Source organism: Carcharodon carcharias, chromosome 12 (assembly GCF_017639515.1).
Source record: "Carcharodon carcharias isolate sCarCar2 chromosome 12, sCarCar2.pri, whole genome shotgun sequence".
In the NCBI taxonomy this organism is placed as follows: Eukaryota; Metazoa; Chordata; class Chondrichthyes; order Lamniformes; family Lamnidae; genus Carcharodon; species Carcharodon carcharias.
This window is the reverse complement of record NC_054478.1, coordinates 77,943,930-77,970,807: the sequence shown is the minus strand read 5'-3', so window position 1 is coordinate 77,970,807 and position 26,878 is coordinate 77,943,930. Positions and strand designations below refer to the sequence as shown.

The 26,878-nt window shown below is 39.9% G+C and overlaps 1 protein-coding gene across 6 annotated transcripts in view; it reads left to right on the top strand.

Annotated features, from left to right (window-relative positions):
* Positions 1-26,878, top strand: part of ubr3 (ubiquitin protein ligase E3 component n-recognin 3) — a 345,071-nt gene that overhangs the window by 172,491 nt on the left and 145,702 nt on the right. For all 6 annotated transcript variants that reach the window (XM_041201112.1, XM_041201111.1, XM_041201114.1 and 3 more), the window contains 2 exons: positions 23,280-23,429; positions 24,725-24,858. In XM_041201112.1, the coding sequence (XP_041057046.1) occupies positions 23,280-23,429; positions 24,725-24,858 (284 nt within the window). The remainder of the gene's footprint in view (positions 1-23,279; positions 23,430-24,724; positions 24,859-26,878) is intronic.

Sequence of the window (26,878 nt, the reverse complement as noted above, 5' to 3'; positions counted from 1 at the left end):
GCAGTTCAAAAGAGATTCACTAGGCTGTTTCCTGGGATGAAGGGGTTGACTTATCAAGAGCAGCTAAACAGGTTTATTTATTGGAGTTTTTAGAAGAATGAGAGGTGATCTTATTGAAACGTACAAGATTCTGAGGGGGCTTGACAGGGTAGATGTTGAGAAGATGTTTCCACTAGTGGTGAAATCTCGAACTATGGGACATAGTTACAGAACAAGGGGACACTCATTTAAAACTGAGATGTGAAGGAATTTCTTCTCTGAGGCTTGTGAATGCCTGGAATTCTCTACCCCAGAGAATTGAGGAGTCTAGATCACTGAAATTATTTAAAGAGGAGATAGATAGATAGATTTTTAAAATGTCGGGGAGTTGAGGGCTATGAGGAGCTGGCAGGAAAGAGGAATAGAGGCCTGGGGCAGATCAGCCATGATTTTATTGAATGGCGGAGCAGGCTTGAGGGGCCGAATGGTCTATTCCTGCACTTTTTTTTATGTTCTTATCCTGATCCAAGGGTGCACCACACTGGAACATGATGGCAGAGTTGCAATGCTTGTAAGAAGCAGGGCTAACTCTCGACAATAGATGTCCGTTTTCGCAAACCACTATAAAATTTCTGGGACAGATCATTCATGCATCAGAGCTGATCCCAAAAGACCAAGGCATTCAAAGATTTTCCACCTCCCTACAATGCTACGGAGCTCCAACAGTTCATGAGGTGGTCAATCAGGTAGGGAAGTTCCCGTCTAACTTGACAGATGTGAACGAACCACTCTGACAGTTACTCAGGCAAGACCAGGCATGGTGTTGGGGAGAATAACAACAAATCTCATTTCAGAATATCAAGATCATGCTTATTTCACTAGATATATTGGCATTCTATGACCAGCAACTGCCCACAGTAGTTGCTGCAGATGCATCAGCGACTGGATTAGGAGTAGCAATCTTCCAAATCTAGAAAGGTGGAACGTGTAGACGGATTATTATGCATCAGTCATTCACTGAAATGGAACAAAGATGCACTGTAATTGATGATAAGGCATTGGTAGCCACATGGCCCTGTGAGAAGTTTGTTGACCATGCCTTAGGCTTCCAGTTTACAACTGAGACAGACCATCAGCCATTGGCCACCTTATTAAGTACCAAGGAACGAGCAAAAATGCCGCTTAGAGTCCAGAGATTCCAGCTGAGACTCATGAGGTCTGATGCCATACAAGGCAAACAAAAGCAGATGTGTTGTCATGCATTCATTGGGAAACCTGAACAGGAGGACCTAGATCTTGAGGATGTAAGGTCAAACAGCTCATTGATTACAATATTCCTACTAGCATCTACACAGAGGTTGAATGAAATAAGACAAGCATGGGAAAGCACTTGAAGGATGTGCTAAAATTGAATAATACTGAAAAAACTGATAGCCGGAATATTTTTGTTTGAATTCATTTACAGGATGTGGGCGTCACTGGCTAGGCCAGCGTTTATTGCCCATCCCTAATAGCACTTCGGAGGGCATTTTAAGAGTCAACCACATAGCTGCGAGTCTGGAATCACATGTAGCCCAGCCCAGATAAGGACAGCAGATTTTCTTCCCTAAAGGCTATTAGTGAATCAAATGGGTTTTTACAACAATTGGCAATGGTTTCATAGTCATCATTAGACTTTTAATTCCAGATTTCCATTGGATTTAAACTTCTTCATCTGTCGTGGCGGGATTCGAACACGGGTCCCCAGAGCATTACCCCGCATCTCTGGAATACTAGTCCAGTGACAATACCGCTATACGACCCCCCCCCCAATAGTGATATCCTGAAACCGTACTTGGAGCAGGGCAGACATCTCAGCATTGTGGACAACATATTAATCTATGATGAGAGATTGGTCACACCAAGAGCCCTCAGACCCTAGACACTTCAAAGGATACACCAGGGACACCTAGGCATTGCAAAGTGTCGTGCTGGGGTGCGAAATTCATTTTGGTGGCCAGGAATCTCCTTGACTAGAGGACATGATTTCGAGTGATATAGGTTCTCATTGCTAGATTTTAAGAGAAACTGATGTTCAAGACTGGATAGGATTGAGCTGCTACTTGGTGGGTGGAAGTAAAAATTCAAGTTAACAGTGTGATTCTTAATTTGCCAGTTATCAGTTCTGGTATTTCTTTAACATTCTAACTGTAATAATTTCTACACCCTTAGTTCTACTAACATTAATCACTAGCGATATGACTTCCATGGCCTATGGAGGAGAATATAAGTGGAGATTAAGGGTATGTTAGAATGTTTTCATGTCACTTGTATTTACCATGAGATTAATGTATAAAGCTAATTTAAAATATTTATTTTTCCATCTAAGTAGTTGAAATATTAAATTACCCTTATTTAATGGTCCTGATCAAGACTGCTTGACACCTAACACCAAGTGAATTTTAAAAATTTTTGTGTGTTTCTCAGGAGGAGGTATTTCAAATGTTATTGCTTAGTCCTTGAAATAGAAATACCTCAGGCAAATGAGAACCGAGCATGGTGGGTTTTTTTTCTCTGCAAGTAAGGTGACATCAGAAATGCCTTGAATTCTCAGGCTGCTAAGCCTAGTTAGATAAATAAATTAGATTCCAAGTGTCTTTTGGGAAATGAGGTGAAGGGTTGGGGCAGAAGATATCAAAGTACTAATAGTTGTTCTGCCTCCAGGGAACTACCTTGACACACACTGTTTAGTAAGGGAAAATGTTTTTGGCAATTAGAGACTTATACTGTACTCAGCAATTTTTTTGCATCTTTTCCTGGCTTTTAGCCTCTTAACAGTCGCTATCTTGGGATCTCACACGAAACCAATTAAACACAGTGAAGCTGCTGACAAAAATCTTTTAAAAATATTAGACAATTTGGATATGTTCTTTGTGATAACCTCATGTTTGGCTTTGATTTTTTTAACAGCCGAGAAATTACAATCAGGCATTGGTAAAAAATGGCAGCAATTTTTTTTAACAAAAGGAGCATTAGAGAGAATACAATATAATTCAATGAGTTAAGCACTTTGCTTTGCAAAACTTGACTTCCCACGTGCCAAAGTTTCCATATATTCAGCAGGAATTTTTTTTCTGATGAAAGTAGAGAATTGAAATTGTGAAGTAAATTAAACTTTATTTGCATTGGAAGATTGAAATTTACTGACATTCCTATCACTTTTTTTCTAAGAATTGCAATAAGTACCAAATTAGCTGCTTTTATATTGTTGAATAGATGTCGATTGAGAACTAATACAATAACTGATGATCCTTAATACCCATTGGGTTTTATCAAACAATTGGAGCTGGAGTAATTTTTAAAAGAAAACCTATGCAGATTGAATCCTACTGCCTTAGATGTTTCCTGCACATTGTTTAATCACCATTTGCTTGGAACAGAAAATATTGTTTTTAATTCCAGCACACACAAATGTAATGATTGTTTATAGACTCTGTAAGTCATAATTTATAGGGAGGGAGTAGTAGTAGAGGAGTGGTGAAAAATTCAAACTCCTGGATGAAGTAAACATAATGGCCTGAAATTTCTTCCAGGTTACTATTGTGTTTCCATTGCAATTCACCCAAAATCAGTAGAATCAGCTCAAAAATCAAGGAATTTTGAGTACAAATCACGTCCAAGCTGAATGGTGATCTAATTGAGGTCTTTAAGATTCTGAAAAGTTTTGAATGGTTGCCATAAAGATGATGTTTCCATTTTGGGGAAGAATGAAACTAGCTGTCATAAATAGAAGATAAATCCAACAGGGACTTCAAGAAACCTGTTTATCCAAAGAGTGGTTAGAATGTAGAACTCATTACCTTGAGAAAAGTTTGCATTTATATAACTCCTTTCATGACCTCAGGACACCCCAAAGCTCTTTGCGTTACTTTTTGAAGTGTAGTCACTGATGTACTGTAGGAAACATGGCAGCCAATTTGTGCACAGCAAGCTTCCACAGACAATACTGTGATAATAACCTGATGATCTGTGTTAGTGATGTTGTTTGAGGGATAAATATTGGCGAGGACACTGGGGATAACTGCCCTACTCTTATTCTCTAGACAGCAGATGGGGCCGCAGTTTATTGGTTCATTTGACAGCAGCTCTGATAGTGCAGCACACTCAGTACTGTACTGGGGCGCCAGCTGAGATTTTTGTACCCAAGTCTGTGGAGCGGGACTTGAACCCACAACCTTCTAACTCAGAGGCAAGTGTGCTTCCTACTGAGTCACAGCTGACACAGACAGAATGACTAGTTGAGGCAGATGCTAGATGAAACAATTGAAAGAATATGTTGATGCGGTTGAATGAAGGTGGATGGGAGGAGACTCATGTGGAGCAAAAACCGACCTGCTAATTATCTCCCAACTGGATTACTGCAATGTTCTACTGTTACCTTCCATCTTGCATATAAACCTCAGCTCATCCAAAGTTGAACTGCTAATATCCTATCTAATATTAAGTTCCACGATGGGGGTATAGAACAGCTGCTGGCAGCAAAATTTGGTGATAGGCATGGAAGTCCCCCACCCAGAGTACATTCTGTAACCTTGCCATCCTCCATGCTTCTTCCAATTAGCGTTCAGCAAAGAGAAGTATTGATTCATCAGCTGAGGGGAGGGGGAGGTGGTAGGTGATAATTAGCAGGAGGCTTCCTTGCCCATGTTTAAGTTGATGTCATGAGACTTCATGGGGTCCGGGGTCAAGGCTCAGTATGAGTTCCATCAGGGCCACTCAGCTCCTGAGCTCATTATAGCTTTGGTCCAAATATGGACAAAAGAACTTGGTGAGGTGAGAGTGACTGCCCTTGAAATCAAGGCAGCAATTGACTTGAGTGTGACATCAAGGAGACTTAGCAAAACTGAAGCCAATGGGTATAGGGGGAAAATCTCCACTGGTTGGGGTCATACCTAGCACAAAGAAAGCTGGTTTGGTTGTTGTAGGTCAATCATCTCAGTCCCAGGGCATTGCAGCAGGAGTTACACGGGGTAGTGTCCTAGGCTCAATCGTGTTCAGCTGCTTCAACAATTAATATTTCTCCATCAAAAGGTCAGAAGTGGGGATGTTCACTGATGATTGCACAATGTTCAGCACCATTCAGGGCTCCTCAGATATTGAAGTGGTCCGTGTTCATATGCAGTAAGACCAGGACAACATTTAGCCATGGGCTGATAAATGACAAGTAACATCCAGGTAATGACTGTCTCCAACAAGAGAGAATTTAACCATCTCCCCATGACATTCAACAGCATTACCATTACTGAATCCCCCACTATCACCATCCTGGGGGTTACCATTGACCAGAAACTGAAGTGGGGAATCCACATAAATATTGTAGCTGCAAGAGCAGGTCTGAAGTTGGGAACCCAGAGGTGAGTAACTCATCTCCTGACTCCCCAGAGCTTGTCCACCATCTACAAGGCATAAGTTAGGAGTATGATGGAGTATGGTAGAGTACTCTCCATCGTCTGAACGAGTGCAGCTGCAACCACAATCAAGAAGCTTGACATCATCCAGGTCAAACAGCCTGATTGATTGGCATCACCTTAAACGTTCATTCCCTCCACCAGCGATGCACAGTGGCAGCAGTCTGTACCACTTCCAAGATACACTGCAGCAATTCACCAAGGCCTCTTCGATAGCACCTTCCAAACTTGTGACTTCTACCACATAGAAGGACGTGATGAAACTCAAATGCTTACCTTTAATCTGAAGTCGGAGGTCAGGAACTCCAGTTCCCGATGAACCTCAGGCCTTTTATGCATGTGCCGACTGGGAAATGGCTGCACATGTGCTGCAGTTTATTCTATCTTCTATCTGCGTGTCTGCACAAAATCAAGGAAGGGCAAATGGTACAAAAAGCAGGTCAGATGACATGAAGCGGAGCGCCATTACCAAGGAGGTGCCCCAGGGAGGGGGACAGGGAGAGGTCCCAGAAGGAAATCCCAGGTAAGGCACAAAGATAAGGTCAGGGATAGGTCCCATTAAGCCAAAAGAAAAGAGCATTGAACCAGCCTCTGAGTTAAAGAAAGGGCTGCATTGAGCATACTTGAAGTGAAGTGGGCTTGAGAGAAGCCCTGAAGATCCAAGAAGACAGCTGAAGGTTGGTGACTCTGTGCTACAGGCCTTTGGGGCACAGGTACCCTTTTGAAGCAGTGGTGCCCTGCTTGGTACAGCTGAAGATTTGAAATTGTGCTTGGAAGGTGATGCTTGATTTCACTCTGAAAACCAAGGATAAGGAATCTCAGAAGGCGAGATTGAAACCCTGCGAGGTGGGCCATTATTGAAACCACTCGAGTGGGAGCGACTTTGGAAAGAATTCCAAGGTGAGGTATTCAAATGTGGAGATTGGAAATGTGGAAACTGTGAGAAAGATGAAGTTTCAGTGAGATTGGTTGGTCGCAATGTGACAGTTTGCCTGGGTGTGTTGTTAAAAAAAATCCATGCTCTAATGAGGCCAGGAGCTGAGTGGCCCTGGTGGAACACAAACTGGGCGCCAGTGAGCTGGTTATTGGTGAGCAAGTGCCACTTGATAGTACTGTTGATAACCCTTTCCCTTACTTTACTGATGATGGAGAGTAGACTGATGGGGCGGTAATTGGCCTGGTTAGATTTATCGTGCTTTTTGTGTACAGGACACACCTGGGCAATTTTCTTCATTACCGTGTAGATGCCAGTGTTGTAGCTGTACTGGAACAGCTTGGCTAGGGTGCGGCAAGTTCTGGAGCACAAGTCTTCTGTACTATTGCCGGAATATTGTCAGGGCCCGTAGCCTTTGCAGTATCCAACAGCCTTCAGCTATTTCTTGATATCACATGGAGTGAATTGAATTGGCTGAAGACTGGCATCTGTGATGCTGGGGTCCTCTGGAGCAGGTTGAAATGGGTCATCCACTCAGCCCTTCTGGCTGAAAATTGTAGCAAATGCTTCAGCCTTATCTTTTGCACTGATGTGCTGGACTCCCCCATCATTGACGATGGGGATATTTGTGGAGCCGCCGCCTCCTCCAGTGAGTTGTTTAATTGTCCACCACCATTCACAACTGCATGAGGGAGGACTGCAGATCTTAGATCTGATCCATTGGTTGTGGGATCACTTAGCTTTGTCTACCACTTGCTGCTTATGCTTGTTGTCATGCAAGTAGTCCTTTTGTGATAGCTTCACCAGATTGACAGCTCATTTTTAGGAATGCTTCATGCTGCTCCTGGCATGTCCTCCTGCACTCTTCATTGAACCAGGGTTGATCCCCTGGCTTGAAAGTAATGGTAGAGTGGGGGATACACCAGGCCATGAGGTTACAGATTGTGTTCGAGTACAATTCTGCTGCTGCTGATGGCCCACAGCACGTCATGGATGCCCAGCCTTGAGTTGTTAGATCTGTTTGAAATCTATCCCATTTAGGATGATGGTAGTGCCACACAACACAATGGAGGGTATCCTCAAGTTGAAGGCAGACCTTTGTCTCCACAAGGACTGTGTGGTGGTCACTCCTACCCATACTGTTACGGACAGATGCATCTGCGGCAGGCAGGTTGGTGAAGATGAGGTCAAGTATGTTTTTCCCTCCACCCCTGCAAACCCAGTCTACCAACTATGTCCTTTAAGACTCGGTCAGCAGTGGTGCTACTGAGCCACTCTTGGTGATGGATGTTGAAGTCCCCCACCCAGAATACATGGGTGAGAAGTATCAAGTGAATGCTTAGGAATTCACCAGAATAAACCCGTTTAGAAATGTGCCAGTGCCGAGCAAGTGGTAACTCTTTGCTGGCTTATGTGTCTGTAAAGATATTGCTGGGGTAGAGGAATATGTGAATTTAAATTGTCGTCTTGTGTTTGTATTGAGATCTTTCCAACGTTTTTATCAGTTGCAGTATGGTTCATTTTTCTTGTTGAATAAATATTTTATTCTTTGTGTGAAAAGTTGATCAGATTCCTGTAAATTTGTTCAGTAACTTTCCTCCATGGTTTCTACAAAACTGAAGATCTATCAAACCAAGGTTTCACTCTGGGATCTGATTTGTCCAAAATTAACATCAGCTGCGATCATAATAGGACAAGGGCAGCTGATGCAAGGGAACACCATCTCCCCGAAGCTAGGCACTGTCCTGACTTGGAATTATATTGCTGTTCCTTCACTGTTGCTGGGTCAAAATCCTGGAACCCTCTTCCTAACAGCACTGTGGGTATACCTACAACAGATGGATTGCAATGGTTCAAGAATGTGGCTCACCACCACCTTCTCAAGGACAATTGCGGATGGGCAATAACTGTTGGCCTAGCCAGCAATGCCCTCATCCCGTGAACGAATAAATAAAAGTTGGGCAGTCCTTAGCTAATCACCAACTTCCAGGCAAATGACAGTGGGGTATTTTTTATTTGGAGGATCTCATGGGAGAGGGCGGTAGAATCTGGGGTGTGGGAGGCTGTGAATTTCCTTGTAGGGCCCCCAGGAGCATTTCATAAAGGGAAGTTTTAAACATTCTAAAAATGCCTCTATACCGTAAGATTGCATTGGGGTTCTATTTACATAATAGGACCTGAGTTGCATAAATTTATGATCCTCCTCCTTTAGGCAAGCACTTCAACCGCTTTTCAAAATCCTGCAGATGAACATTACAATCGTCAAAAATGGTCAGGATCTGAGCAGTTAAGTAACTAGCTTGTACTTAACTGCCCATCTGCCTGATTTCCACTGGAGTGATGCGGTTAAATTTGAGCTGCTGGGGGAAAAAAAAGAATGAATTGTTTTGGTTTTGAACAATGGTAGTGATTTATTTGACAATCTATTAGATTAAAAACAAACTAATTTTAGTTTGCAGTCAGCTTTATTGTGTGATATAGAAAGATATTTTACATCTGCCAATCCTTGTGAATGTTTTGCGCTATATAATGTATTACTGCCATAGTGGCAATACATTTTGCTGTAGCCTGAAGCAATGGTATATAGCTTTAATAATAGAAAGCATCATTTATTGGCTGCACTGGAACAAATTCATAGTTGTTCTTTGACCTTCCTTTCAAAATAAATATTGCTACATTTTCATGAAATTGAAATTTTTTTGACATTAGAAGTTAATTTGTAGTGGTGCATTTCTCTTTACATGATGCTACTAGCTTGTGTGTCAATCTTAAACTACACAACATTACATGATAAGAAATTGATTCCTACAGCTGTGGTGTTCTATCCCTGCAAAGCTACTAGTGAATTGACCAGTTTAAATTTTACTTTAAAGTAAAGATTTGCAGTAATATAATTTTGAAAGGATACCTTTTCGAAACACTAGGTTCAGTGTTTCCTTGACAGATTAACTAGATACTCGAATCCCACTGTATGCTTTATAACTTGATCTAGATTGCAGATTTTCAGAAATGCTGTGTTTCAGGGAAAAATACTAAATGCTTTGTAAATATTTTATTTTATAATTAGTACCTTAAAAAAAGAATGTCTAGTTTTCAAACTAATGCACCAAAGTCAATAATATTATTTTAAGAGAAAGGAATCAGTTAAAAGGAGCTCACATCCTAAATTAATGCTTAGCATTATCATTTCACTCAGGTGATGGGATCTCCTGATATTTGCTTGAGAATTGCAGGCTTTATATGCCTACTGCACAACTGGTACCATAGTTCCTAAGGTATTTCCTGATTATGTTGTGACCAGGCTGTACAATTTGGGACTACATCAATCTTTGGCCTCCACAGCTCATAATATGGGGGGCTTAGTGTTTTTATGCAGCAGTACTCTGAGCACTGAAAGTTGCATTATAAACCCTATAATGAATCAGCTCTCTTAAAAGTGGCCCGAGAACTGAGGAATCCAGATTTGATTTTCTGAATGAGTGAAACCTGGGAATAGTATGTTAACTTATAGTAAGAAGGTGAGCTACTCCATTCTGCTGCCAGTGCTGCCCTATAGATGGGCAAATACTAAGGAGTGATTTTTTTTGTCATAATTTTTAATGAAATACTGTTTCACATTTGTAAGAACTCATAGTAGAAAATCAGGAATGTGAAAATGGATTGCACCAATAACACAGTTACAATTCACTTCAGTATCTGCATAATTTTGAAATTGGGTGGATTTTTATGGAATCAGGATTGATATAGCTCTTCCTACAAAGATTACCATTAAGTGTGTTCTGTTTTTTTAAAAGCAGAAAATAACACAAGTCAATTTTTCATTCGTATGTCACTTGTTGGCAAGACCAAAGCCATTGCCTTCGATCCCTACCATAAACTCCATTCCCTTGTCACCGAATTCATTCATCTCCCTCGTAACTGACTGAGCCTGAATCAGATCATTTGCATTCTCCCAATCTCTCTCTTCCTCCAGCCCCCTGCCTTCCAGGTGTCAACACTCCTCTAATTCTGACCGTATGCACATTCCTGATTTTAATCGCTCTACCATTGATGGTTGTGCTTTCAGCTATCTGGGCTCTAGACTCTGGAATTCCCTCCCTGCCTCTCCAGCCATAACTTAAAACTTGCCTCTCTGACCAAGCTGTTGGTCACATGCCCTATTATCGTGTGGCTCAGTATCAAATTTTGTTTGATAATGTTCCTGTGAAGCACCGTGAGATTTTTTACTATGGCCGGGGGGGGTTTGTAAATGCAAGTTTTTGTTGTTTGGTTCATGAACCATTCCTGCTCTATAGTGTGGGCTGGTGACTGTTCCTCAGATTTCTGCCCATCCCCTCTTCAGGTAAATACTGGCCTTTGCTCATGAATGTGATTAGAGGTAACTACATAGAAAACATCAGTTTTCTCAACCTTCTATAACTCCATAACAAATTATACAGGAAACTTAATGTGTACTGTACCACCCTTCTAATTGATCTTTTAGGTAGCAATCAAAGAATTGTGCTTGATGTCGGCATACCATTAATCTTTGAGATAAATTTGTAGACGCTGGTGAAACAGGGTTTACAAGTTGTATAAGTTTTGCTAATCCAACTTAGGAACAAGAATATGGCATTCACCCTCTCGTTTACTTTCCTCATTCAGTGAGATCACGGTTAATCAGTATCCCAACTTCACCCACACGCCTTGGTTCTATGAATTTTTATATGCTTGACTAGCAAAAATGTATTGATTTCTGATGTAGTATAACTTCTGCCTGCCTAAAATGCAATCTACAGTTCTAACATTTAATGTTGAGTATATTCATTGGTGACATGCATTTTGCTTGAGTTGTGTGATGAGGGAACTGCAGAACAGCTAGTTGTTACATTAGTTAATATGTAGTTTTACTGCATATGATTTAGAGGCATGAGGCAAACATTTTTTAAATCCCTGAAATTGAAACTAATTAATTATGCAGTTATACAGAAAAGCCATAAGTGGGCAGAAATAAGCTTGACATGTTTTTACTGACGCAAATAACTGCTTATCCTGCACTGCAAGTGTATTTGGCAGTCTTGATCAATCAATGCATATGAGAGAATGCATGTGATAAGTGTGCTATATTTTGGAGCTGTTAGACAAATGGATCAAATTTAGCACGCTTGCATTAGTCTGTCTCTGTTGATTTTATTAGCTGTGAGCAAAATTTAGACTCCAACTGTACGGAAGCAGGAGTTAGAAATATTTATTTAATTCATGAAGTGACCAATTAGTTTACTTTTTAGCAAATTGAACTAAAAGCATTTTTTAAATTTGTTGAGCATCTTATATCGTCACTTCATACAATGAATTAATTTTGAAGGTGGTAACTGATACATTGGCAAACATCTAATTAATAAATAAAAGCTTGACCAACTTAGAAAACACCTTTAATGTAATAAAACATTTCAAGACTCTTCACAGGAACATTATAAAACAAAACATAACACTGAGCCATATAAGCAGATATTAGGTCAGGTGACCAAAAGCTTGGGGCCAAAGCAGCTGAAAGCATGGCCACCATTGTTTGAGTTGATTAAAATCAGAGATGCTCAAGGGTAGGAATTAGATGAGCGCAAAAATCTTGGTGAGCTGTGAGGCTTAAGATTAGAGATGGGGAGGTCATGGAGGGATTGAAAACAGTGAGGATTTTAAAATCGAGATTATGCTTGACTGAGAGCCAATTAAGTCAGCGAGCACAGGGTGATAGATGAACAGGATTTGGTGAGTTAAGACACAGACAGCAGAGCTTTTGATGACCTTAGTGCAATTTGGGAGGCTGTCCAGGAGTGTTTGGAATAGTCAAACCTAATGGTCGTCACATTTTGCTACAACAAATGTTCCTCATTTAACTGGTAAATGCAAACAGTACTTCATATACAATGGTGTGAATAATAATTGAGCTGTATACGTCAAAATGATGACGTTGGTTAAAAACAGGATGGACCACACATGAAGTTTTCATCTTCCACCCCAGAGTAAACATCATCTGGAACATACGAAATAGAAGCAGAAGAAGGCCATTCAGCACCTCGAGCCTGCTCTGCCATTCAATAAGATCATGACTGAATTGTTTGTTTCTAATTCTACATTCCTATCTACCCCGATGAGCTTTGATTCCTTTGCCTAATAAGAATCTATCTACCTCTGCCTTAAAAATATTCAGTGACCCTGCTTCCACTCCGTTCTGAGGCATAGTGTTCCAAAGTCGCCCAACCGTTTGAGAGTAAACATTTCTCCTCATCTGTGTCCTAGAAGGCTGACCACTAATTTTAAAACAGTGCCCCCTAGTCCTGGACTCATTCATAAAAGGAACTATCCTTTCCATGTCCACATTATCAATACCATTCAGGATCTTATATACTTCAATCAAGTCACTCTTCACTCGTCTAAACTCCAGTGGAAACTCTAGTCTGTCTAACCTTTCCTCCAAAACTGCACACAGATGCGATCTCACCAATGCCCTGTATAACTGAAGCATAACATCCTTACTTTTATGTTCAATTCCTTTGGTAATAAAGGATAGAATTCCATTAGCCGCCTTAATTACTTGCTGTACTTGCATATTAACTTTTTGTGACTGATGCACTAAGACACCTAGATCTCTCTGCATTCTCTGGAATTCTGCAGCCGATCTCCGTTTATGTAATACTCTGCTTTTTATTCTTCCTCCCAAAGTGAACAACTTCACATTCTCCCACTTTATACTCCATCTGCCATATTTTTGCCCACCCACTCAACCTACCTATATCTGCTGCAACCTCCTGCGTCCTCTTCACAACCTGCTTTCCTACCTATCTTTGCGTCATCTGCAAATTTAGCTACCATGCTGCCACTACCCCCCAGCCCCCCAATCTTAGTAATTGATATAAATTGTATAAAGTTGAGGCCCCAGCACAGACTCCACTTGTCACATTCTGCCAATCAGAAAAAGACCCATTTATGCATACTGTTTTCAGCCAGCCAGCCAATCTTCTATCCATGCTAATACGTTACCCTCTACACCATGAGCTTTTATTTTCTGCAATAAACTTTGATGTGGCACCTTATCAAATGCCTTCTGGAAATCCAAGTACATGTCTACAGGCTCCCATTTATCCACATCACATGCTACTCTTTCAAAGAACTTCTTTAAATTGGTTAAACTTTTCCCTTTCAAAAAACCATGCTGACTCTTCCCCATTACCTTGAATTTCTCTAAGTGCCCAGCTTACAACCTCCTTAATGATTGACTCCAACACTTTCCCCACGACAGATGTCAAGGTATCTCGCATATAGTTTCCTGTTTTATGCCTCCCTCCTTGAATGAACCATAGAAAAGTTACGGTGCAGAAAGAGGCCATTTAGCCCATCATACCTGCATCGGCCAAAAAGAAAAAAATGAAACTAGCCGCTTATTTTAATCCCACCTTCCAGCACCTGGTCCATAGCCTTGTAGGTTACAGCACTTCAGATGCAGATCCAGGTACCTTTCAAATGAGTTGAAGTTTCAGCCTCAACCTCCAATTTAGGCAGTGAATTCCAGATGCCTACCACCCTTCAGTTGAAAAAGCTTTTCTTCATGACCCCTCTAATCATTCTACCAATCACCTTAAATCTATACCCCCTGGTAATTGAGCTCTCAGCTAGGGAAAACAAGTCTTTTCTGTCTACCCTATCTAGGCCCCTCATAATTTTGTACACCTCAATTAGGTCACCCCTTAGTCTCCTCTGTTCTAAGGAAAACAACCCTAGCCTATCCAACCTTTATTCATAGCTGCAATTTTCAAGCCCTGGCAACATTCTTGTAAATCTCCTCTGTACTCTCTTCAAAGCAATAATGTCATTCCTGTAATGTGGCGACCAGAACTGTACACAAAATTCCAGCTGTGGCCTAACCAGCGTTTTATATAGTTCCATCATTACATCCCTGCTTCTGTATTCAATACCTTGCCCAATAAAGGAAAGCATCCCATATGCTTTTTTTTAACCACCTTGTCCACCTGTCCAGCCACCTTCGGGGACCTGTGGGCATGCACTCCAAGGTCTCTCAATTCCTCAACCCCTCTTAACTCCCCATTTATTGAATATTCCCTTGCTTTGTTTGCCCTTCCTAAATGTATTATGTCACATTTTTCCGGATTGAATTCCATTTCCCACTTTTCCATCCACTCAGCTAAACCATTGATATAATTCTAGAGTTGACAGCTATCCCCTTCACTATCAATTACATGGCCAATTTTTGTGTCACCTGCAAATTTCCCAATAATGCCTCCCACATTTAAGTCTAAATCATTATATGCAACAAACAACAAAGGCCCAACACTGAGCTTTGTGGAACACCACTGGAAACCATTTTCCATTCGCAAAAACATCCATCGACCATTACCCTTTGGTTCCTGTCACTGAGCCAATTTTGGCTGCAACCTGCCACCTTCAACTGTATCCCATGGAATCTCACTTTTCTGACTAGTCTGCCATGTGGGACCTTGTCTTAATGAAATTCATGTAGACAACATCCATTACACTACCCTCATCAATCCTCCTTGCTACCTCCTCAAAAAGTTCTATTAAGTTGGTAAGACACAATCTTCCCCTAACAAAATCATGTTGACTATCCCTGATCAATCCATGTCTTCGTAAGTGACAGTTTATCCTGTGTCTCAGAATTGTTTCCAGTAATTTTCCCACCACTGAAGTCTGACTGACTGGCTGGCCTATAATTTTCTGACCTATCACTTGCACCCTTTTTAAATAATGGTACAATGTTCGCAGGCCTCCAATCCTCTGGGACCTCACCTGTATCTAGTGAAGATTGGAAAATGATCCTCAGAGCAGAATAAAGGGGTTATATTTGCTAATTTCCAGCCTGATGGAACCTTTTCAGAATCTAGTAAATTTTAGAAAATTAACACCAATGCATCTACTACCTCATTAGCCACCTCTTTTAAGACCCTAGGATGAAGTGCATCAGGACCTGGAGATTTGTTAGCCCGCAGCTCATCAGTTTGCTCAGTACTGCTTCCCTAGTGACTGTAATTTCATCAAGTTTCCCTCTCCCTCTCACCTCTTGATTTTATCTATTAATGGGATTTTTTTGTATCCTCTACAGTGAAGGCAAGCAAAATATTTGTTCATTTCATCCAACGTTTCCTTATCTACTATTAACTCCCCATTGTCACTCTAGAGGATCAACACTCACTTTATTCCTCTTTTCCTTTTTAGGTACTTTAAACTCCTACTGTTTTTACATTTCTAGCTAGCCTCTTCTCACATTCTAATTTCTTTCTCCTGATTAACCTTTTAGTCATTCTCTGCCATTCTTTATATTCTGACCAATCATCTGACCTGCCATTCATCTTTGTGCAGTGATATGCTTTTTCCTTAAGTTTGATGCTTTCCTTAACTACTTTAGTTAGCCACAGATGGTGGGTCCTTCCCTTAGAATTTTTCTTTATAGTAGGAATATACATATCCTGAGTATTCTGAAATATCCCCTTAAATATCTGCCACTGTTTCTCTATTGATCTATCCCCTAGCCTAGTATCCCAGTTCACTTCAGCTAGCTTAACTTTCCTGCCCACGTAGTTGTCCTTATTTAAGTTTAAAAAAGTAGTCTTAAACCCACTGTTCTCCCTTTCAAACTGGGTATAAAGTTCACTCATATTGTGGTGGCTGCTACATAGGACTGCCTTTACTCTGAGGTCATTAATTAATCCTGTCACATTACACAATACAAGTTTAATATAACCTGCTGTCTGGTTGGTTCCAGAATGTGCTGCTCTAAGAGACTACTTTGAAGCATTCTATGAACTCCACATCCAGGCTACTACTGCCAATTTGATTTTTCCAGTTTATATGTATATTAAAATCACCCATGGTTATCGCTGACCCTTTATCACAGCACCCAATATTTCTTTTTGTATACTTGGACCTACATTGTGGTTACTGTTAGGGTACCTGTAGATCACTCCCACTAATGACTACTTTCCCCCACTATTCCTCATCTCCACCCAAACCAATTCTACATCCTGATCTCCTCCACCAAGATCATCTCTACCTATTGCACCAATGGCATCCTTGATCAACAGTGCTACCCCTCCACATTTACCTAGCTTCCTCCTCCTCTTGAATGTTATATACCCCTCAATATTCAGGACCCAATCCTTGTCATCCTGCAGCCACGTCTCCATAATGGCTATCCGATCATATTTATTTACTTCAATGTGCGCTATCAATTTGTTTACTTTGTTATGAATGCTACATTCATTTAGATACAGAGCCTTAAGTTTTTTTTGTCTTTGTAACATCTAGACTTGGCTATTGGTGTATTCTTAGGCTTTATCCCTGTCCAATCCTGCTATTTGATGATCCTCATTTCCCATATTAGTATTATTGTCTCCTCCCTTGAATCTACCCTTTGATTTGCTGCATCTACCAAAGCTTGACAACTCACCTTCTTGTTTAATTAAAAGCTCTACTTCCCTAGTTATGCGATTTGCAAGAACACTTGTCCCAGCACAGTTCAAATGTAGGTCGCCCCAACAGTACAGCCCCACTTTCCCCAGTATTGGTGCCAGTGCCCCATGAACCGGAACCCACTTCTCACAGTGTTCAAGCCATACGTTCATCTCTAATCTTATCCTGCCTATGTCATTGGTACCTACATGGATCCTTCCTCTCCCACTGCAAGTTCCTCTCCAGCCCTGAGCAGATGCCTGAACCCTGGCACTGGACAAGCAACACAGCCCACTGGATTTTCACTTGTTGCTGCAAAGAACACTGTCAATTGCTCTCACTATACTGTCCTCTACTGCCACTACTTTCCTGTTTGCTCAACCTGCTTGAATGGCTTCCTGTATCATGGTGCCATTGCCAGCCTGCTCATCCACCTGACAGAACTCTCTTTCGTCCCTACAGGTTGTAAGCACCTCAAACCTGTTTGACAATTGCAGTCTGAGGCTCCTCCACAACTTTGTTTGGCCCCTTTACCTGCCTTGCTTGTGGTCATGTCCTCTTGTCCTTGACCACTGACCAAAACAGATGACCCTATTCTAAAAGGCTTGACTGTCTTCTGGAACTAAGCGTCCAGGTATTTCTCCTCCATCCTTATGCTGGGCAATGTCTGTAGTTCGGCTTCCAGATCAATAATCCTGATCTGGAATTCCTCTATCTGCTTACACTTTCTGCAGACGTGTTTATCTTGGATCATCTTGGCATCCAAAAGCACCCAAATTCCACAGCTGCAACAAAACACCTGTCCTGCCATTGTTGTATTGTTTAGTTAACTTAATTGCTGTCTTAATTAATCTGGAATAATTCCTATGTATTCCACACCTCTTTTCCCCATGCACCAAATTCTCATATGAACCTAATTCACTACTTACTCAGTCTCTGTCTGACTCCGGTGTAGTCGCCTGTCTCCTCGTGCGCCACTTGATGAAAAGCAGGCACCAGATGGAGACCCAGTACATGCTCCCTTCTTACTGGTAGCGTTGCTCTTGTGTGCCATTCAGAATATTGCCCCCATGTGGTCAGAGAACAGCCACACAAAACACTTGGATATTGTCCTCAACACATGTAGATAATCATGGTACACTGAAATCAATACCTGTACAATAGCTCTCAGTCCTTTCTGATATCCCACCTCCTCATGTGTGCCAGAAGGCAATTAAACTGAAAGAGTTTGACTGCATTGAAAGCAACCAGAACTTCTAATCCATGAAAACTCTCAGAACCTACTCAATATGCAATTCAAACCCTGCAAACCTTTCTGGAACTCTGCGAATGCTTTGAGTAATACAGGCTTTGACAAATGGTACAACCTCTGGGCTGACACTAATAAAGCCAACAAAGATATGATGAGTGATCTAATAGTAGAGCCTCCAGTATTTGACCTACCTCAAACAGTGGTCTACACTTGACATGATCTGCACTCTCCATGTAAGGGCATCACACCTCCTCCCCAAATAAAATTTCAAGGGCAGCCCACATTGTGAATAAATGTGGCCAATTAGGATTTGGTGGAGGATTGAAGGCAATCTCCCCCGCCCCCACACAAAATACACACTACTGCGACTTGGCTGTCCATTTTGGGCTTAGGCTTGTAAAACTGAAGGATATCATATGCGAGAAGAAGTCATTTAGAGGTAACAAAAGCACAAGTAAGAGCTGAAGCAGGAGGGAAGTCAGTGATGTTGCACATCAATAGGTGGCCTTAGTGATGGCGCAGATATATGGTCAAATATGACAAGATTGTGAACAGACTGGTTTGGTCCCAGATTGTTGCCAAGGAGAAGGATGGATTTGGTAGCTTGGGAACAGAATTTCGAGCAGGGATTGAAGACAATGAATTCAGTCCTCCGAATATTTTGGAGAAAATTTATGCTAATCCAGTACTGGTTGTCAGATAAGTAGTCTGATAATTTAGCAACAGTGGGGGAGATGAGAAAAGTGGCAGTGAGGTAAAACTTGTTGCACGTGTTAAACTATTTTTTATATACTATTTGTCAAGCAAGGAATGTTGTGTAGAACACCTTGGTGTTCTTTAAAGATCCTGTATCATTATTCAAAGCCCACTTGATCAAGTAGAAAGTACATTGGTTTCATAGTCCTATCTGAAGGACACCACTGGTGCAATATCACCTCAATACTGTACTTTCTTGTCACTTTACCTTATGTATTGAAGCTCTATTGTGGACTTCATCCCATCACTTTCTTATCCACGTGGAAGAGCATTATCAATTGAGCCAAACTGCAACATTAACATTGACACTGGAAGTGTTAGGCTTATCTCTTTAAATTATTTGTGGTTACACAGGATGCAAGTGCTAATTTCAGTTTCTGTCACAGCTGTGTTTGTACTCAAACCTATTTCTGTCACTATTGCTGGAATATCTGTCTGATTCATGTCTGAGAGGCAGCCAGCTAGAAGCAGTGGAAGTTGGGTGATATTTTTCGTTGGAAAATAATTCCTACTTTGTCACTTATTTTCTCTTGAATATGAAATAGGACCCGCTATTGGTATGGTGACTGGAATGTGGACTTTTCAGCAAAAAATGTTTGAAGCAAAACTACCTTGTTTTATGACTACATCTTTTGCATGTATTTTCATGGGGCTTTTCAAACAACTTGCCTTTGATCAAAAATTGTTGTTGAAGTATATAGTACTTATCTTTTTTTCCATCTTTCTATCTTTCCAGAATATGTTGACAAAACCCGTGGCAAGACAGCTCTTGCATATAGAACTTAAGCTCCTCTGGAGCAATGGGCCCAGGTTTTCTGTGAGCTCCTTCTAAGGTGTCTTTGGCTCCATTTCAGCAGTGATTATGAGCTGCATTTTACCTTAAGGTAAAAGGTGGGTTTAAGTCAAGTTGTGGGGGGAGTGTGGTTAAAGATTGAACAATCAGTTTCCTGATCAAAAGCTGTCTCCAAATGACCCAATTTCTATCTTTAACTGATGCTGGAAGTTAAACAGGCAGCCAACCTGCTCCAAAGATATAATGAAGTTGAGAGCCTCATTACCATTCAGATTTTCAACTTGGGGAATTATTGTCAATTGGGTTTCTCAAGAATTGGGAGCTTCGTTGAGGCAAAGACTTTAGTGGATTTAGGAGTAAGTGCCTTCACACTTAACTCCTGGATCCAGTTGTCTACCTGAGAAGCCTACATGATGAAGACCCAAGACATTCCCCCTGAGGCCTCCGATCTGACCATGTGTCGACCCCCCCCCCCCAACTCCCGATTTTATGTCTTCCCCCACTCAGCAAGTCTGGCACCACCTGTGATGCTTTTACTAACTTGCACTGTGATCTGTGTAAAAGTTTGGATTGTGTATTTTAAACTATTGTAATCCAATCGGTCATCACCAGATGACATAGTTTACTGGTTAACAATCAGTAAAGTCTTAAACTACTGGTGAATAATGTTGCAGACTATATGTACACCTTGTCAGTTGCAGTGAATGGGTTTTTTGTTATCTGTAATGTTATCTTTCAAAATATTAGGGAATTTACTGCCACATGAAGTTTAAACACTTCCTTTGATCATGATTGACAGACAGCTTATCTTAAAGTTAAAGCTGTATTTGTTTTTAATATTTATTCTTAGTTGGTTCAGCAATTCTAATTAAACTTGAGGTTTATCCATACTATTGAATGCCATAAACTTCAGCTTCCATATTCTCTGCAAGATATTTGATACCTAAAATATGATTGGGCAGATTTTCTTGTTCCTACAGCATTTGGATCACCAATATACAGCATAGACATGAATTTGGACATGGACTTTGCAAACATTGACAGAAAATCAGGTGAAAGGCCAGATAGTGTGCTTCCCTGCACTCAAATTTCCTGTTTGTTCTGTTTACGAGTAAGGGATTCTGTCAACAGAAATCATGAAGGGAGACCTGCAAGAATTTATTGGGAAACCAAATTTAAGTCAATGCATATTTCTATTAGCTCTGTATTGTACTTTTCCAATTTCTTTGCTGTTGTAAATTTACTGGAAATACTTTTGATTAGTTCCTTCATCTTGCATGAAACTGGATTAACATCTGATATTTTCCAACATTTGAACGAAGATGTGATAATTCTACCCAAGTTACTAGGCGTATTATAACCATAATCGACTTAAAATGGTCGGCTTGGGCTAAGCTGCTTTCTACTTTTCCAGAAGTCGAAAGTTTCAAATTGTAAAAGAAATGGTTGATTCATGGAAACTGTCATCTGTCATTTTGAGTGAAAAAACACTGTTTCATAGGCCTGAATAATCACAACATAAGCATCTTTTCAGGAAATTAAGCTTATTTGACAATTGAATATTTGTTCATTGCTAATTAGATGTTTTGTAAGACTGGTTGGAAATAAAATGCTCATAACCATGTGATATGGTCCATAAAATTAGTTCAGACAAAGCTTCAAAGTGAACGGAAAAACCTCACATGGACTTCACTAATGAAGGTGAAGACATACAGAATTTAATTAGTTGACTCTTTTTAAAAATTGGTTGTCCTTTATTAAACTATCGGGAGTTGGTTAAACCAGGGATAGATTATTAAACCACTCTATAATGCAATGCGTTAACAAAGGTCATGCTCAAGGTAGTCCAGATTTCAACCTTCATGTTGATAATTAGAAATATGACATCAAGGGTTTTCTGTCCCTTGCAGCTATCTTTTGTCCTGGTTCTGTTCGTAATTTTTCACAGTACTGATTTAAACTGAAGGATGTCAACAGTAGTTTGGTGCACAGTATTATATGATTTGCTATGCTGCTAGAGTAAGGTGGTTGAGTGTCATTCGAGTGTTAACTCATATCAGCTTGATTTTTGTATTGACCTTACTCTATCTGTTTTGGCCCATATTCCTTAGTAAAAAGTATTTAAAATTGCAGGTCAATGTGAATTTGTGTGTTGAATTAAAGCCTTAGATTTCATTGTTGCTGTATCATTCGTAAATAATGCAAAATTGTTTTCAAATTTGAAGGAATTGTTTCTATTTTATTTCTTTTAAATTTCTGACTAACATCTTTGGGTTTAAGTTAATAAATGGTAAAATTAAGTACCAAAACTATATTGAGGTCATCCAAATTTCTATTTGTTTATATTTTTAAAGATGTATTGCCATTTCTCCCATGAAAGTATATTGTAGTGATTGTAAGCAAATTATTTTTTATTTTCTGCTATCCTTTGCTTCCATCATTCTCTTTTGGTGAGGTATTGAATTTAAGTTTTTACTTGGAGATGGTTATTATTAAGCATGGTTACTTTATGATACCTCACCAATGGCAACCAATCTGTTATGAACTCGAACACTAAATGCCAGTGTCAGTAAACCACAGGGACGGTTATAGTCAAGTCCAGTTCTGTCAGGAGGGGCAATTCATGGCTCTTCTAACTTGATGTTGTCTTTTCTGAAGTCTAGAAGCAAGTGTATGACAAGAATATGTGCAACAATGTGACTTTTTAGAAGTTTCCTTGGACTAAAGACCAAGGGAAATCTGGGATTAACCCCTTTTATTTGTCTGGGAGTGGGGAGTTTGATTGAAGTGGACAACTTTTGAGTTTCTTTCTTTGTTTTGCTGACCAGGAGATTATAAATGGTAGTCTAATGCTGCTGTCTGTGACCAGTAGACGACTTAAGCATTAGAGAACTCTGCTGCTAACAGTAACACCCATAAGTATACACTTGTAGCTAAAGCAACCCAAGGAATATCAGCTTTGCTGTATATTGGTCTCCTAGACTGCATTAATTTAAAAATCATCTTTTGTATTTGTTTAAATGGATAAATGCTCTAACACTGGTGCAGCAAAGAGGAGTGCAACCTAGAGAAGTTTATGTTTCTGAACAACTATGCAGTTCTCTTTTGAATGAGTTTGTGGACTCTTTCAACAGCGGTTTGGGGCAGAGAACTTTAAATTCTAACTTCATCTGTAAAGTTTTTCTTCTAAGCTTCCCTTGACTTCTTTTTGTGAACATCATAAATTTTTAACCTTGTGTGTCCCTGGAAACATTTATTGTTATTTATCTTATAACCTTACTTAACTTTGAAGACATCTTTCAGGTTACCAGTAATAAAATATTAATGAGCTTTTATTTGCAAGCCAGATGATGGAAAAGATCATAATTTTCTTGTGTCATATGGTACTAAACAGTTTATAAAATTTGAAATATTTTAATGTATGCACCCGCTCTTTGCTAGGTTCACCTTACATATTTACAATTTGAGATGTCAAGTCAGGCAAGCCTCTATTTCTTCGAGACCCGACTTTGCTAAAAATAGGGTAGGGAGAGAAATGACTGTATGCTGAGTGTGATTGCATTTCAGTTAGTGTCTCTCTAGAAATATGTGTACTTTGAACCTTGCTTGTATAAATATGTCTACCTGAGTGGACTCTAAATGCAAAGACTTTCCTTTCAGAATCACCTGACAGTGATGTTGCCATGGATATAGGATCATCTGAACAACAGGATACAGAAACTGTATATGACTGTGTAATTTGTGGACAAAGTGGCCCATCAACGGAGGAGAGACCGACTGGATTAGTGGTTTTGTTGCAGGCTTCATCAGGTAGCCAATTTCACAAGTTGTACGTTTTATTTTGCACTTCTTGATCAATGAACTAAGGTTGAAGATAATTTTATAGAAGTATGGCATTTCTTACTGCTGTTTTCTCAAGGGATAAATTGAACTTGTTAAACCAGAATGACACATGATTCCAAAAGAAAATCTAGCTGCTTTGCACAGAATGCCTTCTTCCCTGAAGCTGATTTCTGTTTATTACTCTCAAGGCATTGACTCTGAAGGTCAAAGAACTATGATAATGATTCTGAGTGGTATGCCAAATCTAATTTCTGGAGACCTGAAAGGTTTTTCATAAAGGATATTTAATCAGGATTTCTCAATATTAATAACATCTTAAATAATGCCCATGCCTGCAACCTCATTAACCATTCTGATATTGAAAACTAATGCTAAAATTATATTGCCCAGGTATTTTCTCTCCCACCTAGGAAAAGTGGCCTCCATTCATTGCTCTTGCCTGTTTACTTTTACTTTTAAAGGCTTGGTAATGCTGGCCTCTGCTATAGAAAGTGGAGAGCCAGTTGCTATATTAATGGAAATATGGGTGTGAGAGAGCTGGTTCCCTGTGGTTAATTAACTGAAAACAGCTTCCTTAACCATATTTTTGAGGGGCATATATATTATGGAGTGCAGCTATCAGAGAAACCAAATCAGTGTCCATCATCCATATTCCTATTATATGGACTGAACATCTACATTTTGAGTACGCTTATAGATAACCATAGATCACTTTATTTATCTAGTTCCAAAATTGATAAAGATAAGCTCCTGGAAAACTGAAGCAGAATTGTTGGAGAATTATTTTTAGATATATCATTGAATGGTTTCTGCTAAAATCATTTGTTGTATTGTTTATTTTCTAAAATTTTGTTTGTTAGTAGTAGCTGACAAAGCCTGTTTCTACTGCAACTTCACAATACCCTCAGTATACTCATTCCATCCAGCATGTTCACTGCAAGGAAGGAGAAATTATCAGAATGTGCAGGGATTCAGTTCCTTGGGGGCAACTATGAATAATTGATCATTTTTTCCTAAATATTATATACTGCAAATCACAAGCAAAATAGTTTTTCCTCCAATTATGTATGCAGTTGTTTTTTATCTTGTTGCCATATCTGGTTTTAATTTGCTTTTAACAAAATTAATGTTGCTGTTGCTAATTTCTTATCCTTGATATTTTGTAAGTTGCAGGTAAGATAGAAAGGATTGAATTGTAATGTGCTTGTTACTGTATTTCTGACATTTATATATGCCAGGACTGATCTGTTAATTTATTGCAGTTCTTGGGCACCGTCGTAGAAGCACTGAACCAAAGAAATTGCCAACCAGTGATGAAGAGCAGATTTACCCTGAGGATACCTGTGGAACTGTGCATGATGTTAGGATCACAGATTTGCAGCAAAACTTTAAAGATGTAAGTGTCATATTTGTTGGACTGAAAAAAAAATCAGGTTTTCCACCTTGTAAGTTGACTCTGAACACAAAATGATAGTTACATTCAATTGGAATTACTGTGTAAAGTCCATAATATGATCGAAATTGGGTCCTGTATGAAGTTTGGCTCTTTTCTCATCCTCTCCCAAGCCCTCATTAGGTGAATGAGCCTTCTCTCGACACATCTCATTGTTGGTTGTGTACTATAGTATTGACATAGGCCTGACAACAAGATATTAACACATTCTCTCCTCTCTGAATCCCAGACTAACTCTGACATGTGGTATGAGAGAAGGTAAGTAGGGACTATTTGTTGCCTTGGGTTAGCATAACATTTTTTCACTTTTGGGACACAGGTGATTGAATGAAAACCTCTCTTTGCTGTAATGTTCCAGCTGTGGCAAGTTAAATGGGCATTAGTTCAGTTTACGTGGACTCAAGTTAATTCCAAAACATTTTCTACAATTTAGCAGTAACTGGCAGTTTCACTGAGACATAACTAGAATGGTTGTTTAGCTCAATGGAAATGAGAGCCCCATAAGTGCATCGGTTTGCGATGGAGATGCTTTGTTAAACCATAGAAGTGTTTTCCATAGCTGGCGCTAAATCTCTCTCCCTTTCTTCTTTTAATCTTGTTGATTACAAACTTTACCACTCCAATCCAAAAAACAGCAATTAAACTTTAGCAAATAGTCTGTATAGTTCATTGGCGAATAAAGATCAATACAACAGCTCATATTTGTGTAGTGCTTTCAATGTAATAAAATGTCCCAAGGCACTTCGCAAGAGCATTATAAAACAAAATTTGACACTGAGCCACATAAGGAGATATTAGGTCAGATGAGCAAAAGTTTTATCAAAGAGGTAGGTTCTAAGGAGTGTCTTAAAGGAGAAAGCAAGGCAGAGCGCAGAGAGGTTTAGGGTGGGAATTCCAGAGCTTAAGGCCCAGGCAGCTGAAAGAATGGGCACCAAAGGTGGCGTGAATAAAATCAAGGAAGCTGAAGAGGCCAGAATTAGATGAGCACAGATACTTGGAGGGTTATGAGGCTGGAGGAAATTAGAAAAAAGGAGGGGTGAGACCATGGAGGAATTTGAAAATGAGGCTGAGTGTTTTAAAATAAAAATGTTGCTTGACCGGGAGTCAATCTAGGTCATTGAGGAGCTTTGGAATGATAGATGAATGGAACTTGGTATGAATTAAGACACGGACAGCAGAGTTTTGGATGGCTTCGAGTTTCATGGAGGGTAGAATGTGGGAGCCTAGCCAGGAGTGTGTTGGAATAGTCAAGTCTAGAGGTAATAAAGGCATGAATGAGGGTTTCAGCAGCAGATGAGCTGAGATTAGGTCAAATCTGGGCAATGTTATGGAGGTGGAAAAAGGCAGTCTTAGAGATGGCATGAATATTTGATTGAAAGATCATCTTGGCGTTCAATGTGACACCAAGGTTGAGAACAGACTGGTTTAATTTTGGACTGTTGCCATGGAGTAGGATGGATTCGGTAGTTAGGGAATAGAGTTTGGAATGGGAACCAAAGACAATGGCTTCAGTCTTCCCAATATTTAATACAATAGATTTCTACTGTGCAATCATCCAAATACCCAGTGCACCATTTTCTGTGGTGAAAATCTTTTTTTAATTGCAAGCTGTCTTTGGATTGAGTACTAATGACAAGTGAAAGTTCTAAGTAACTATCTATAAATTTCTGAAACAACGTTCAAACAAACTTGACTAATAGACCTTCCAAATTTAAAAAAAACAAATATGGGGAACGAAATAAAAACAAAAAACTGCAGATGCTGGAAATCCAAAACAAAAACAGAATTACCTGGAAAAACTCAGCAGGTCTGGCAGCATCGGCGGAGAAGAAAAGAGTTGACGTTTCGAGTCCTCATGACCCTTCAACAGAACTGAGTGAATGTGAGGAGAGGGGTGAAATATAAACCAGCTTATGTTTCACCCCTCTCCTTATATTCACTCAGTTCTGTTGAAGGGTCATGA